We start from the raw sequence: 15,380 nt of genomic DNA, 5'->3' as shown, positions 1-15,380 counted from the left end.
GCCGACACCCAAGCATGAATAAATGTTTTATTTATTAAGGATGACGACGACGATCAACAGCACAAAACATGCCTAAACAGTGCACGCGCGAGAGAGAGAGAGAGGACGTCCTCCATCAGGTTAAAGCACATGAATTTTAAAATAATGAAGTGCACGGATAAATTATTTATAATAAACACTACAGTATTCCATTAAAAAATAAGAATTTTCCATTTTGATTTTATGGTGACTTTAAGCAAAGTATAGAGAAAACATAAATCCCAAAACAATACATAACAATGTTTGACTTAACAGAAAATAATAAAATAACCTGTACTACAGACAAATCCAGACAAAAATAATGCCAGACAAATCCAGACTTCAGCTGCAGATGGATATATCATAATTTCAAGTTATTTCCTGGTAAAAGTAATTATTATTATTATTATTATTTATTATAACTTGCAAAGATATGGAATAAATGTGTTTTCTACATAAAGCTCTATAATTTTAAAATGAAATTTGAAATGAAAAATATTAAATGTCACACCTAACAATTTCTATTTTATTTTATTTATTTATGGCTATATCTATATTTTATTTCTATTTCTAACAACAGCAGACTTAAATACATGACATGCCATAATTGTGATTTCCTTACTCTGAAGTAAGTTTTTACCAGGTGCATTCAAAGGCAACAACAGACCAGACAAACACAGGGGCTACATACAGTACAAACAAGAACTAATGAGGGAGAAAAACACAGCTGAACACAATTAGGTCATGGGAGGGAAACATTTGACAGAGACAAAAGACTCACAAGAAACCAGATGACTTCAAAATAAAGGACATGGATAAGCAAAAACAAGATGCATTAAAACAGAATAATAACAGATACTGTCTTTTATTGACACATACATAGTGTCATTGTACATAGCATATGCATATGAGTTTTTTTTATTGTCCTTTGAAATTTATCTTCTGTCAGCATCCAAGTGCATGACACTCGTTTGACTCTTTAGCTGACTAATGTACATAGTAGCACAATGAGGAAATGAACAAAGGTCAGATTCTGCACCTTCCTTGAAAATCCATCCTAGCAAACTGACCCATTTCTGCTTCTCACTATCTATTTCAAGTTCGTGTGCACCTCAGGAGGCAGACTGACCTGTCACTGCAAAGTGGAAATATGTCAGATGCAGCAGCACTCATGGCTAATGCACCAAAGTATAACAAATACTATGTGGAGGCACAATTCTCAAAGCGAATGCAGTTTTTCATATTGATTGTTTGCCCTTTGTCTCTCATTTGCACTACTTTCTCTTCTGACTTGCTCTTTTTGTGAACAATGACCCATTTTCTGTGCAATGGAATGTCCACATTATCAAATGAGTCACTGCAATGTGATTTATAGGCATTGTCAGGGCCCCTTGTGTGGGAGCCACTGCCTCCTAAAATGAAACCTTTAGGCATAAAACAACCTTTTTAGTTGGCAAATATGCACAACTGATTTTTAGACTCTTGCTCAGACGTCAGTCATGTTAACCTTGCATTTTCTGTATGAATTTTGAAGATCTAATCCAGCAGTTGTAGGTCCAAGGGGAACATAACAATCATTTGTAAAAAAATAAAAAAATAAAAAAAATAAAATAAAAAATACGCTTTGCCATTGTTAGTAGTTCAGTTTCCAGCGGAGCATTTGCAGTAAATTGACCATGTTCAAGTACGTATTTAGAATAAATGCTCTGCAATGTGCAGACTTTTTTTTTCCAGTAATGTATGCGAGTCTGCTGATAAGGTAAAGGTTTGCGTGTCTCTGTTGAGAGGTTGTTGTCTTTCAATAGAGCAGCCATTTTGAAACCACAACAAAAAGCATCTTGGTATAAAGTAAAATGGCCGCCTGAAATGTTCTATTAGACTGTACAGGTTGATCTTGTTTGGACTTGCAATTATAGATTTCAAGAGTCTAAATTCTGAGAACATTATTAAATATTAATATTAACATGACTGCCAAGCAAAGCCTGGTGCTCAGTGCTCAGTTTCTGAACAGATAAACTAGCCTAGTTTAGAAGAACATTTCCTCAGGCTGTTCTGTGCGTAATGTGTTGCTCAAAACGAGAAAGGAAACAACCAAACCACAAAGAATACTTCTACATAGAATCTGCTTCTGATCATCAAAAGCATCATGACACAGCATTATTGTTCATCCTGTACCTTTAATGAGCAGCTGAAACAGTCTGGATGTAACAGCGTCTCAGATTTATTCGTATGATGCTGGCGAGGATCTATTTTAATTTGTACTGTTTGTGTATGATTGGGCTAAACGGGAGAGGCAGACCTCTCTTAATCGCTGGGAAAACATCCGCCTGCTCCCTATCTGACAGGCCTCCGTTGTCACGGCAACATGCTGTGGCGCAGCACTTATTGGGATTTGTATGAATGGCGACTGAGCAGGCAGTTGTGTATTCCGTCCAGAGAAAAACGGATCGTTTTTACAGCGCCATATTGGAAAGCCCCAATAGCATTTAGGAGAAGCTGTGGACAATCGCCAGGGATTATCTGTATCGGTGTGTGTGTGTGTGTGGTGTGTGTGTTTAGTACACTAGTACGCAGTCAAAATTACATCCCATAGACTCGCAGAGCTGTTTGGCAATGCTAATTTAAGTTGAAGGGCCCTGTTACATAAAATTAAAAAAAATAGCACAAAATTTAATGTGCTATTTGTTATTTTCAGCTGTCAAAGCTTACATTTAATGCTGTAAGGGGTTTTATATAGGCGTAAAATGGCATTTGTTGTGTGTGGTTATCTACCTGCCACACCCTCAACATGACTTACCATACCGGATGAGCGAAATGGCGGAAAAATAAAAATCCCTTGCCTTCCCTCAAACGCAAATTCAGTACAAAATGATTGAAACATTTGCCTACGAGTATGAAATGTCCAGTCAGATAAAGAACGAACTTTTACTTTCATTTTTACAGATAAAACCACGAGTCTTGATGCGCTGCCCTGCAAAAATGTGCTCGACTGTGTCTGTTTGAAACTGGAGGGAAAAGCATGCTGAACGTACCTTTATTTCAGTTAATCAGAGAAAGCGCTTCAGTGGACGGAGAGCGGAAATCATCGCTCACACCTTCCTCGTTCCTGCAATCCACTGATGGCTGGAAAGAGATGTTTTGTTTGCAGGCGAAAGTGTTACAGCTTTTTCTATTAGATTCAACTCGTCACTTGCTGCTCTCTACTGCGATCGCAGTCTCTCCTATAAGTCTATCCTGCTTGCTCACTCTCTCTCACACACACACTCTCTCTCTTTTTCGTTCACCCTAGTCCCAGTGCCCTCTCTGCGTGAGATGCCCAGTCCAGAGGTGGCAGGGGGCATCAGTCTGCTCCACTGCAGCCCGCTATAGGTCTAGTTCCTCCTGTACGCTCGCTAGCTGGCCACCAGGGTTTTTTCGTCCACTGTGGAGTTTATAAATAGTCGGGCAGGGCAGCTCCGCTGCTGTCTGTGCATTATTAGCAGCGGAAAAGAGATGCACCGTGCTAGCAAGCACTGCAACTTCATTAACCACTGCAAAAGGGTAGCCGGAATGAGAGAGTGCGGGGGAAATGGATCAGCGTGCTAACACGAGAGAAGCGCTTGAATGTCGTGAGGTGGATGCAGCAATGCAACCACTGGTGTCAAAACAAAAACGGCACCTGGCGCGAGGCAGCTTTTAACATTTTCCATCACGTAGAATAAATAATGGCGGTCCGGGTGGTGTTATTTCAGATGAGCCCACCCTCACTCCTCCAAAAAAAGATTATGAACAGCTATGAATTTAAATGCACAGGCGCTCACATGCTCGTGTTCTCCATCTGCCCCTCGCTCACCTAATGAAACATGCTTTTCTCTGGTCCAGTACGTGTTTATGCACATCTGAACACTGATGTTTGCGGTTATGGCTAAGCTGCACCGTTACTGCTGCAGCCGTATCTTTATGCATGCATCTTTGTAGTGGCGGGTGAGTGGGTATGAGAGAAAGAACGAGAGAGAGAGAGAGAGACTGCACAGCCTGCTGCTCCATCGCCCATTACTGATATCAAACAGAAGAAGTGTGTGCAGCCGAGGAGAAAGAGAGGATGAGAGTACATGAGCAAGCAGAAATGGTGATTTGAGACAAGGACAGGAAGACGTGTGGAAGAGAACACGGCGGACAGCTAGAAAGAGGTTACAGCAAAAGGTTAAGAGGATAAGAAATTAAACTGACAAACAGATGCTGACAGAGAGTGAGAGCGCAAGAACACTGAAGAGAGAACGAGAGCTCAGGAGGAAGTGGAAAGGTGGTGGAGGACTGTAGGTTCACCTTTAACATGGCTGCTGATTGATGCAAAGGGATGCGGCTGTTCTGCAGAGAGCACGAGAGAGGGAGGAGACGGGTGGGAGGGAATGGGAGAAAGTGGATAGGGAGGCGCTACTTCACATTCCATCTGCAGGTCATTATATTTCATGGCCCAAACTGGGTATGTCTTTCTTTATTCAGGGTGAAGACTACAAATCAATATTGCACAGTGCACACAAATCCTGTGAATACTTTACCTGTGAGTATTTTTTTTTCTTCACAGTATTGATTTTTTTCTAAAGATTCTGTCTGTTTTCCCAGCATATTTTAATCAGACTAATATTAATAAATGTAATATTATTAATATTACTAAAATTAATCATATTAATATTTTTTTCCTCATTAAATATTTTACTCATAACATGAATTGTATTAAAATATATGATTCACTTGAGGTGACGACTGCAGTTATATCAGTAGCCTAAAAAAAAAAAATGTAGTCTACATTGAGCTTATCACTTCATGATACCAGTGTTTCAAGATTATTCCTTAGGGGGAAGTCGTGGCGAATGTACGGCGCTCTCTCCCACCTTCGATACCACAACTGAGGTGCCCTTGAGCAAGGCACCAAACCCCCAACTTCTCCCCGGGCGCCGCAGCATAAATGGCTGCCCACTGCTGTGTGTTCACTGCTGTGTGTGTGTGCACTTTGGATGGGTTCAAATGCAGAGCACTAATTCCAAGTATGGGTCACCATGCTTGACCACATGTCATGTCACGTTCACTTTTCACTTTCATTATTTCACTTAAAGACTATACATACTTCAACTTTAATGAATCGCATGAAAATCCTGAAAAATCCAACATTTTATAGGAATAAATTCCTTGTAAAAAAAAGAGATCTAAGACCACTGGTGAAAAATCTTCTTTGCATTTTGTAATTTAATGCAACATTTTCATTATAATTTACATTATCAGCATAACAAATATGAGTAAATTAAATGAACATTACAAATGATGAAAAAAGTTTGTAATGTCTTTTGCTGTAATGACAGCAACACTTGAGCTGAACAAAATCTGATGATCATGTTCTCCAGCATGATTTGACAACAGCCAAAAAACCTTTTGTGCTTCAATGGAAGCAATCAAATTTGACCTTCTGTACAAAGAGTCACATGATCAGTCACAGATTTACTTGATTTACTTAAATGAGTGACCTAGAATTGGTAGAGATTAAAACTTTTCTCTGTTTTCATTTTTCTCAAAATCTTAAATCTATTTCCACATTTAAATGAGAACACAAATCCTTGATTTTAAAAGTGGACAGCTTCAATAAGAAGGGTGTATTTCACTATATTTAGACTATATTTATTTCGTTTTCCATCAAATAAGCACTTGTTTACATCTGAGTTAATGTGCCAGGCCGGCGTTTAAAGTCGGCGAAGTGTCTCTTTAAAGCTTGCAAAAGGCCGCCTCCTTCAGCTCGTGGTGCAGCATGTGAACCTAATGCCCAGATACCAACGGTTATTTCTGGAAACAGGGCTGAGTGCTGATTACCTGCGTGCCATGAAGACAAGCTGCTGTAACAAAGGCTGCATTCACTAGTGGCCTGGCCTGTGTTCAGCTCCCAGTTTGTTTTATAAGTGAAACAGTGATGGTGAAATAAGAACCAAAGAGCAGATTGATCACTGAACTATCCAGCCCACAACCTCTCGGTTTCCTTATGCATATCTAGGAATATCAAATTATTTGATCTTTTGAATAAATTGCCCTGTTATGTCTAAAATTTCATATCAACGTTCAGACAATTGTTAGAAACCAGGAACACTGGGAATTAAAAGAAAAGATGTTCAGGCCTGGACAAGTCACGAAAATGAATCAGCTTATCTATACAGAATCTATATTTCCGTGTTAAAATAGCAGTGACGGTAATGACCCGTATAGCTCATTGGGCAGAAAATGCTAATAACTTGTTCCGATGGGACAATACCTAGTCCTCAAAGGAATAAAAAGCCAAATCATCCATTAAGCCACATTCCAAAGATCTTTTTTTTGTTATACTGGATATTTATGTACACTAAAATGTGAATATAGTTACATTTAAGTAATATAACTATATTATATATTATCTAATTATATAAATATATTAACTGAAAGTACTATAAAACGATAAGTTCCTTCAAATTAACACCGTGCATTGGGCCATATTTTTACCGACTTTACGAAGAGTGTGTGAATAAACCATATATTATTCACTATTAATGCCATGATAATAAATACAGCCATAAAATGCTGCTGTTGCTATTCACTTGTTATATTATTGTGATATTACTTTGTTTTTGTGTACTGATTTCTCGTTTTGTGTAAAATAACAGCATATATTTCAATAATTTAAAAAAATGTATGTATAATAAATTTTAATATACGCAATTTAAAATAAACTTACAAAACAAAGAATGTTATAGGTGTTTTCTTGTCAAAGCTGGCAGTATTTCTCCCCTGGAGGGACAGCACATTTTTTACCAGTATATTCTAGGACTATTTACATGAGAGGCTGAGAAGTTTATGGATAACATTTCTATTTTAATTTAGGGCACTTCCTTCTAGTATTAACTAAAGTTTAATATTTTTATGTTGTAGCAAGTGATTTCCTCCTGAAAATGAATGAATTTTTGCTATGAATTTTTCTGCAATGCGTCACACTGCTTCTAAATAACCTCGAGGTATAAGGAGTTCCGCCATACCAGCCACAGCACCGTCATCACTGAGTCATATCGAGTATGCAGTGAACCGTTAGCGGGCAAGTGCTGCATGGCTGAAGTACATTTGCTCTTTGTCACTCAACAATATGTGTGGGCCGTGGCCCTGAAAGCATCAAAGATGCTGACACCTCTGAGGCCTGTCAAAGAGAGGCCTACAGTAAACCACAGTACAATTGAGCTCATTGCATGAATCTTCCACTCAAGGCCAACACAGCCTTAAGTATAACGTAAAAAAGTGAAAGAAAACAAACTGAGTACTATGATAAATCGCTCTGATGATCAAGATGAGGCCTAGGTCAATATGTGGGCCGCTGTGTTTCGTAATGAATTATAGATGGAAACGTTGCCGCTCATGAAACCAAATTCTAGCACTGAGCTATTCAGCTCAAATGTGAAAACATGAAAGACAAACAATTAAAAACATGAATATCACATACGTATAACCACAATAATATTGTTGTCTTGCTGGAGCAAAAGCAAGAAGGCAGGCTACAGTTTTACATTTCCTGCTATCAAGTGACTAGAAAACTCTTTAAATATCACAGCAAGATCAAAATCCCTTTACCAACCTGACGTTTGTTCATACCGCTCCTCATAATCGAGATCGTCTTTCCTCTGGTCCCTGTTGGTGCGATTAATAAATGTGCGTCAGGAACTACATTGATGTGCCCTCTGGTGGTCATCATGCAGAAGAACTCAGTACGTGATCCAGTCCTGTAATTTGTAGTATGCATGTTTTTTTTGTGTGTGTGACTGTTTTACAATATTTCATGTTTTAACTACTGAAAAGTCCAATAGTTATATATAAAAAAAAACAGATGCGTCAGGAACTACATTGATGTGCCCTCTGGTGGTCATCATGCAGAAGAACTCAGTACGTGATCCAGTCCTGTAATTTGTAGTATGCATGTTTTTTTTGTGTGTGACTATTTTACAATATTTCATGTTTTAACTACTGAAAAGTCCAATAGTTATATATAAAAAAAAACAGGTTATAGTGCAGCTTCATGCTATATTATGCTGTTATAGCTTTCTGCTGTTTACAAGGTTATTATGTCAGCAAGGCCCACCTTTATTGGAACGTAATCAACAGAAACGCACTCAAACGACTGTCTCCAGAACGTCCGTCTGGATGGATTCCCACAGTATATACTCAAAACAAGCTTACACACACAAACACACTCATTTCGCTCATGGCCACTCGATCGTCTCACCAGTCCCACAGCACAACACTTTTAACGCCTCTTTTTAGTCAGCATTAATGGACAACAGCTCACAATCTCTTTGTGTGTTAGTAGAGTGAGTAAGACAACGAAAAAGAGAGTTTCGAGTGAGCGGGGCTGATATATACCTGATCTATTCCTCCTCTTCCATATTTGAGCAGCAGTAGATGTAAACAGTCTGGCCCAGGGTGAGATCAGTTTGTTCTGCCATGGTTGAGAGGAGAGCGAAGGACAGAGCCTCTGCAGCACAGTTTCTCCTTCAGGGCCAGATCAGCTGCTCTCTACTTCCTTTGTGCCGTTGTGTGTGTGTGAGTGTGTGTGTTTGAGTGTCAAGGCTGGGCCAAAGCAGCGCCTCTCTGTTATTCTCTCAGCCCAGCAATCGTTCCACAGGCCTCTGTTGCTGCTGCGTCATCGAGTTGCTGTACTGGCTCTAGAGAGAGAGAGAGAGATGGGAGGGAGAGATGGGAGGGAGGGAGAGATGGGAGGGAGAGAGATGGGAGGGAGGGAGGGGTTGGAAAAGGGAGGGAGAAGCAACGGAGAGAAAAAGAGGGAAAGCTGGGCTTCCTCTCAAACGGTTTTGAAATGGTTACAAGCTCTGGACACTGTTGTTAATTCTATCAGGATGTGCACAGATGAATAATTTAATTCTGTTGTGGGTGTTTGCTAAGGCAAGTATCACTATTACTATAGTAGAAATTAGTTGGCATTAAGTGGAAATTCACAGTAAGACACATTTAGAAAGTAAACGTTATCTGTTTTCTAAACGCATCTTATTGACAGTGCTGGGTAGTAACTGATTACATGTGATCTGGATTACGTAAGTACTTGTAATTGGAGTATATACATTTTAAAATGCATTTAAAAATCAGATCATAAATACTTTTTATGGATTACATAATTACATATTATTTACACAATGGCAGTAAATTATTCATAATTTACTGAATCTCCCTAATTATTCTTTTGTCTCTTTTAAATTTTCATTTTTAAAAATCTTTGACTATATTCACAAATGTAAATACATTTGCAAACCATGCTTCTGAAATTAGGGGGGAAAGCACCTCTCAAGCAATAGGTTGTTTGCAATCACGTGATTCTTCAATGAAAGCGCTATATATATATATATATATATATATATATATAAATGCATCATGCCTAAAACAGTAGCCTACATTACTGACTTTCCTGTATCTCATCCGTTCTTTTTCAGTCACTCCTGAAACTTTGCTGCATGTACAGGGTATGTGGCTGTTGGTCCTGTTAGCAGCACGTAAAACAAAACTTTTATTCAAATTCTGAATTGATTATAGCCTGCCTAGAAAGCGAGCAAATAGCGCTTCCATATAATCACTAAAAAGCTGTCATTCACTTCAATTGATCACAATCTCACGATGTTCCTTTATAATCAGTGAAGCTTTCTGAACTGCAAATAATATCTTATTTACGTGTCTACGTGTGGCGTTTAGTTCTGAGTAAATTCTGACTGTCACAATGCGTGCGTGAGAGGTGGCAGCCCGATCTATTTATATCTTTATAAATATCTTAATATATTATTATATCCTATAATAACCATTTACACGCACGAGCATTATCACACGAGCTTCGCTCCTCCCGACCGCAGACACAGGTTTACAAGACACTTTTTCCTGCGTTTTTCAATCAATGTCTTGACTTTTCCCCACTTATGAACAACACATTTTCGTACACGATAAAAGCTTCTTGTGGTTTCTCGGTTTGGCCAATTTAAGCATCCATAAACAACGCAAAACACTGGCATTTTGAGTTTCTGCTAGTGATTCCTATGGAGAGAAAAATCACTTCCTGCCCTCCAGCTGCATTGCGCGCGTCATCAGTGACGTCATGTGCAAACAACCTATTGGTAAGCCCCTCCCCTCGAACACAGATGAGTTAATGGCAGTTGAGTATCAGCTGCATGGGGAGCGGAACTCGGACATCTTTAGGTTTCAGCGCCATAGAGAAACATTGGAAGATCCAAAGCTTTCATCGGTTTGATGGTGTTTATGCTACAAAAATGGAAAAATGGTGTGCCAGGGGTACTTGTATCACTGATTCCAGGTATTCTGAGAGGATGGACAATGGAATTTATTTTATTCCATTTCCTAAACTCAAACAAAACAGAGCAAAATTAAACCCCAATCCCAATGAAGAGGAAAACGTTCATTTTCTGGTTGTCATACTCTCATTAAGTTACAATTTTCATCTGCTCAAGCAGAACGTTAATGTCAATTTGTGCTTAAGGTATCTCTGGCTAAAACTAGCTAACGTTAAAGTTTGTGAGATGTTAACGTACAATCCTAAATAGCTAACTCTTCTCACGTCATGTACAGTGTAGGTCAAAAACACATAAACGTAGGTCTACATTTTAGTGCCTCTCCTTATTAAACTGGTTAAATGTACATTAATTTAATCTTACCCTGCGGTACATGAATCCTGGATGTTGTCATCTGCGATCGTGACGACCGTAACATGAGGCTTCTCCCTCTTGCATTGTGATCTGTAAACCCGTCTTGGGACAAGGTTTTCACACTGACAGCTGTCATTGTAAGACAGTCAGCAACTCCGTTTGTTTGTCCGAGTAAGCAACAGTAACTAAGGGGGGCGGAGCTTACTGATAGGTCAACTAGATCATGTAAGGAACAAATAATTATGTAAGAAACAAATAATTAAGTTACTGAACACTGGTGAAACACTATGTTGTCATCATATCCAGTGAAATTCAATAACTGTTGATTTTGGAAGCCTGGACAAAATATTTCCAACCTGGAAGACTTTGGGCAAGTAATGTCATTAAAGGGATAGTTCACCCAAAAAATGAAAATTTGATGTTTACCTGCTTATCCCCAGGGCATCCAAGATGTAGGTGACTTTGTTTCTTCAGTAGAACACAAACGAAGATTTTTAACTCAAACCGTTGCAGTCTGTCAGTCATATAATGGAAGTGAATGGGAATCATGTCTTTGAGAGTAAAAAAAAACGTACACAAACAAAACCAAATTAAACCCTGCGGCTCGTGACGATACACTGATGTGTAAAGACACGAAATGATCCGTCTTCGTGCAGCGCTGTCAGAATACATGCAATGCGTGCGTGTATTAGAAAACATAACATTCTGCAGTTTATTTACTAATTGTTTAAGGCCATTTCGCGATTTCAATTATCATACAGTAACCAGCAACAATCACCCCGTCCTCTTCTCACTAAAGACATGTGCTGCAGTCCTAAACAGTCTCTCGCTGTCGGTGCTTGTAATGATTTTTGTGTCTTTCTCCGACAGTTTAAATGCTTCCACACTGCTGACGTGTGTGCTGCATAATAAAGAGTGCGCGCCTCTCACTCTGCGCTGGTTGCTATTTGATCGCGTCATATGATTGTTCGGTACAATTTATTCTGTCTTTTCACTTAATAATTTCGGTTGCCGAACATTCGGTGCATCCCTACTTTCAGTCTTTGAGGAGACATGAAAAACAGCGCGTACCGCAGGAACGGTATAACGGAAAATATTAGCGGTTTTGAAACCGTGACATTTTCAAATCGCGGTATACCTTGAAACCGATAATCGGCCCATGCCTAATCGAGATACTACCGTAGTACCGGTAAACCGTGCAACCCTACTTCCAAACATGCTACACATGTTAGCAGTGAATAGCTACATGCTAATAGTGATTAGCTAAATGTAAAATCAGGCTAAGAACATGATAAGAAGAACTCTATAAAACTCCATAGTAATGATCTGTGACAACTACCAACCACCTAGAAACATGATAGCAACCACCCAGAACACCCTAGCAACACCTTAGCAACCACCCAGAGCACCATAACAACACCCTAGCAACCACCCAGGTTACCATAGCAACTGCCTAACAACCACCCAGTATATCCTAGCAACCGCCTAGCAACGGCCTGGCAACCACCCAGAACACCTTAGCAACCCCCTAGCAAATGCCTAGCAACTCCCTAGCAACCACTCAGAACACCCTAGCAACCGAGTGCCGAGTTTTGCCACGGCAAGCACCACTCACATTTTCTTCAGGAAATGTACACTGATATATCTCTGAGAAAGTTAATATTTCAATAATTTAACAACACATTCCCTTTATTTATTTTTTTTTTTTTACAATGATCTGATTTCGTTTAATGGTCACATTGACATGCAGGTAAACAAATATAATATTTATATATTTAGTGTTCAAGTGTTTCAATTATTTTTTATTTTACACTTGTATGATTCAATTAATTATTAGCTTTTTATCAACTCACAAACCTACTGTCGTTCTTACATCCTGGTTTATGCATTTTATGATGTTGAAAAATATATATATTTTCTCTCTTTGCTTTTTTTTATATCAATAAGGCACGTTTAGTGGTAACGTTAAGTGTAATACAAGTTTGATAAAAAAAAAAAAGTAATCTAAAAAGTATTCAGAATACATTACCTAAAATTAGTAACCTAGATTAACCCTTCCCCTTTCCTAAGGTGAAGTACTGTATGTAGTTTCTGCGCTACTAATATCACTAAAGCAGAATTACAAAAATAAAGCATATTTTCAAACAACTCCTTTAACTCACACCCCATACGATTACTCTTTTCCTTTAAATACCTTACTATTTTATCTGCGACTTGACAGTAAAGTGCTAACGTGTGACAAAAACTTGAGTTTAGTTTACCTGTCAAGAAGAAACTCCGCAGGTTTGGCGTCTCAATGAAACCATGAGAATTCTTTCCTCTTGTAAAAGCACCGCGAGTGTTTACACTTGTTTAATCCCGTTGTCTGTCCCTGCGTATTTTGGGAAGTCTTCGAATTTTGGCTTGCACTTCTGTAACCGAATCTGCATTTTCGCACGTAACGCGCCAGCCATATTCCCACACCGGCTGGCGGCTAAGCACCAAAGAAGCACCCTCTGGCTCAGCCTGCTACAGTAGCCACGCCCCCAAACTCTCGTTATAGACCAATTTAGAGTCGACGTCACAGTTACGTCACTTGCATAGTGGTTGCAGAAAAACACTGGGAACAAGTGGAGATAAATGGGTAAAATCCATGGAATAAAAGAAAAAAATATTTTTGTGCCTTTTGATGTCAAGATCGGAATGCAAATATTTTTTATAGAATACCGGGGTTCAATTTATGCCGTGCTGACACACATTTCAAATGGTTTTCAACGGTCGTTTTATCGCGTCCAGTGTAGGCAGACTTTAGTTGTTGTAGACACGGTGTTACTCACCTACTGAGAAGAAACATAGCAACCTCGGCGTCCGATCGCAGGCCTCCGCTCCTTGAGTTCTCTCCAGCACTGGAAAGCTGATCCAATATTTTACACGGGTCCTACTTCTTGCCTTGTCGTTCCGCAGACGTTTTCCTCTTTTGTTTTTTTATCCGCCATCTCTATCTTTCTGTCGCTCGGCTCGGCTAATGTCCGTCCCATGCACTGAACGCCCTCTCCTCCACATCACGAGTAGACACGCCCCTTATTGCTGATTGGCAACAAGTTTGTTTTGCTATTCGGCCCGAATCAGTTTTCTAAAGTGTTTTTGAAAAATCACATACCCTGCCTTTAAGATGGAAAGAGATTGACGTATCTGAGCGGACTAAATGTTTTGATGGTGCCTGGTCGAGATGGTCCTCACTGCAGAAGGGGCTACTGGCCTGGTCGGCTAATGTTTACACTTTTGGGGGAGATGAATTCATTGAATAGCAAACTTATAACTGTCAATGAACAATATACTGGGTAAGAGAATGAAAATGTAGAAAAAATGTAGTTTTCTTTCCTGTCATGTTTCTTTTGTCTTCCTTTTCTCTCTCATGCAGGTTCTTTATTAGGGGTGTAACAATATACTGTGTCACAATATAAGAAAAGAAAATAATAAAATTCCTGTATCATAAATAATTTTTATGATGTAACTTTTGACTAAATATGTGATCACAAAAAATCACCCTGACTAACATTCAGACAAGAGATGACTGTGAATTTGAGGTTTTAACTGAAAAGGCATATGGCAAGTCTGGACATGTTATATGTTTCAGTTTTTATAATTAAGCAATATCGCGCAAGTGTAAGTGTAACTGTGAATATCAGGCTGTCTGCTAATAGTAATACTATTAGCACTATGTACGGTATTACTATGAGTAATATTAAGACAGTCACTTATCGCCACCTACAGGCCAAATGATACAACCTGCAGATAGGCTTCCTGTATTTCATGATCGTTTAGCCATCAAATGTCTACGGTGGCCGTGAAGTGCAAAGCAAATCACAATTCTGAAAACAAATACAATGGTTCAAAACAGATATTAACACTTCAATATGTTGGTTTATTAACATTACATCAGGTAATGAAATACGGTATTTTATTGTGAATTTAAGTTAAATCTGTAAAACCTAAAATGTTGCTACCATATTTTTTTACGGTGAAGTTCTGGCAACCACAGCTGCCGGTATTTTACCGTAAATGCCACAGATTTTTTTTTTACAGTGTGCAGCTAGCTGCTCTACAATCATGAATGACATTCACATATATATCATGATGATGTTCATGATTACAACTCAAATCACATAATTAAGCTGGAGAATAACGGAAGCTGGATCTTTACACTGCAACCTTGAATCATTCAAAAAGTCATTGTGGAACTGTTTTATATCTCCAGGTGGTGCCCCTCTGAATTCAGTTCGAACTGAAGTCTTCCACCACCTCCATATAATCTGTTGGTAATAAAGAGTTATGCCTAATATGACTCACAAAAATTCAAGCTATAACCATAAAAAATGTATAAACACTTGTTATTTTTGGTATGTTATTATGACTGATGACAAGATATTTAACATCATAATCAATTTTGCTGATCGGATAGGCCTATGAGAGACAATAGTTTTTTTTTTTTTTTGCAATGCAGGTAATGCAAAAATTGACCACCACATTAAAATATTTGTCCCTTACAGTGATTACAGAGGAATCATCATTTCATGTACTTCTAAATACCTCCTTTTGTTTTGTGTGATAACAAACTGGTAGAAGTCTTTAGTGGGAGATGGACCTTGTCCAGCAGTTTCAAAAGTATCTCAAAAAAGATTTTTTTTTAAA

At 38.7% G+C, this 15,380-nt stretch overlaps 1 protein-coding gene across 2 annotated transcripts in view; it reads right to left on the bottom strand.

Annotated features, from left to right (window-relative positions):
• The window catches only part of LOC107710933 (zinc finger and BTB domain-containing protein 38-like), a 15,859-nt gene extending 8,087 nt beyond the window's left edge, over positions 1 to 7,772 (bottom strand). Inside the window, exon 1 of one of the 2 annotated variants that reach the window (XM_016515825.1) lies at positions 7,631 to 7,772. In XM_016515825.1, coding sequence (XP_016371311.1) covers positions 7,631 to 7,747 — 117 coding nt within the window. In that variant the 5' untranslated portion in view covers positions 7,748 to 7,772. Of the gene's footprint in view, positions 1 to 3,050; positions 4,575 to 7,630 lie in introns of those variants that run through there. The other variant, XM_016515832.1, reaches the window with a different exon arrangement.
• Between the last annotated feature and the right edge of the window lie 7,608 nt (positions 7,773 to 15,380).

The sequence above is a fragment of the Sinocyclocheilus rhinocerous genome, unplaced genomic scaffold, assembly GCF_001515625.1.
Source record: "Sinocyclocheilus rhinocerous isolate Xijiao unplaced genomic scaffold, SAMN03320098_v1.1 scaffold943, whole genome shotgun sequence".
Classification (NCBI taxonomy): Eukaryota; Metazoa; Chordata; class Actinopteri; order Cypriniformes; family Cyprinidae; genus Sinocyclocheilus; species Sinocyclocheilus rhinocerous.
The sequence above is the reverse complement of the archived record's forward strand: the minus strand, read 5'-3'. Positions and strand labels throughout refer to the sequence as shown.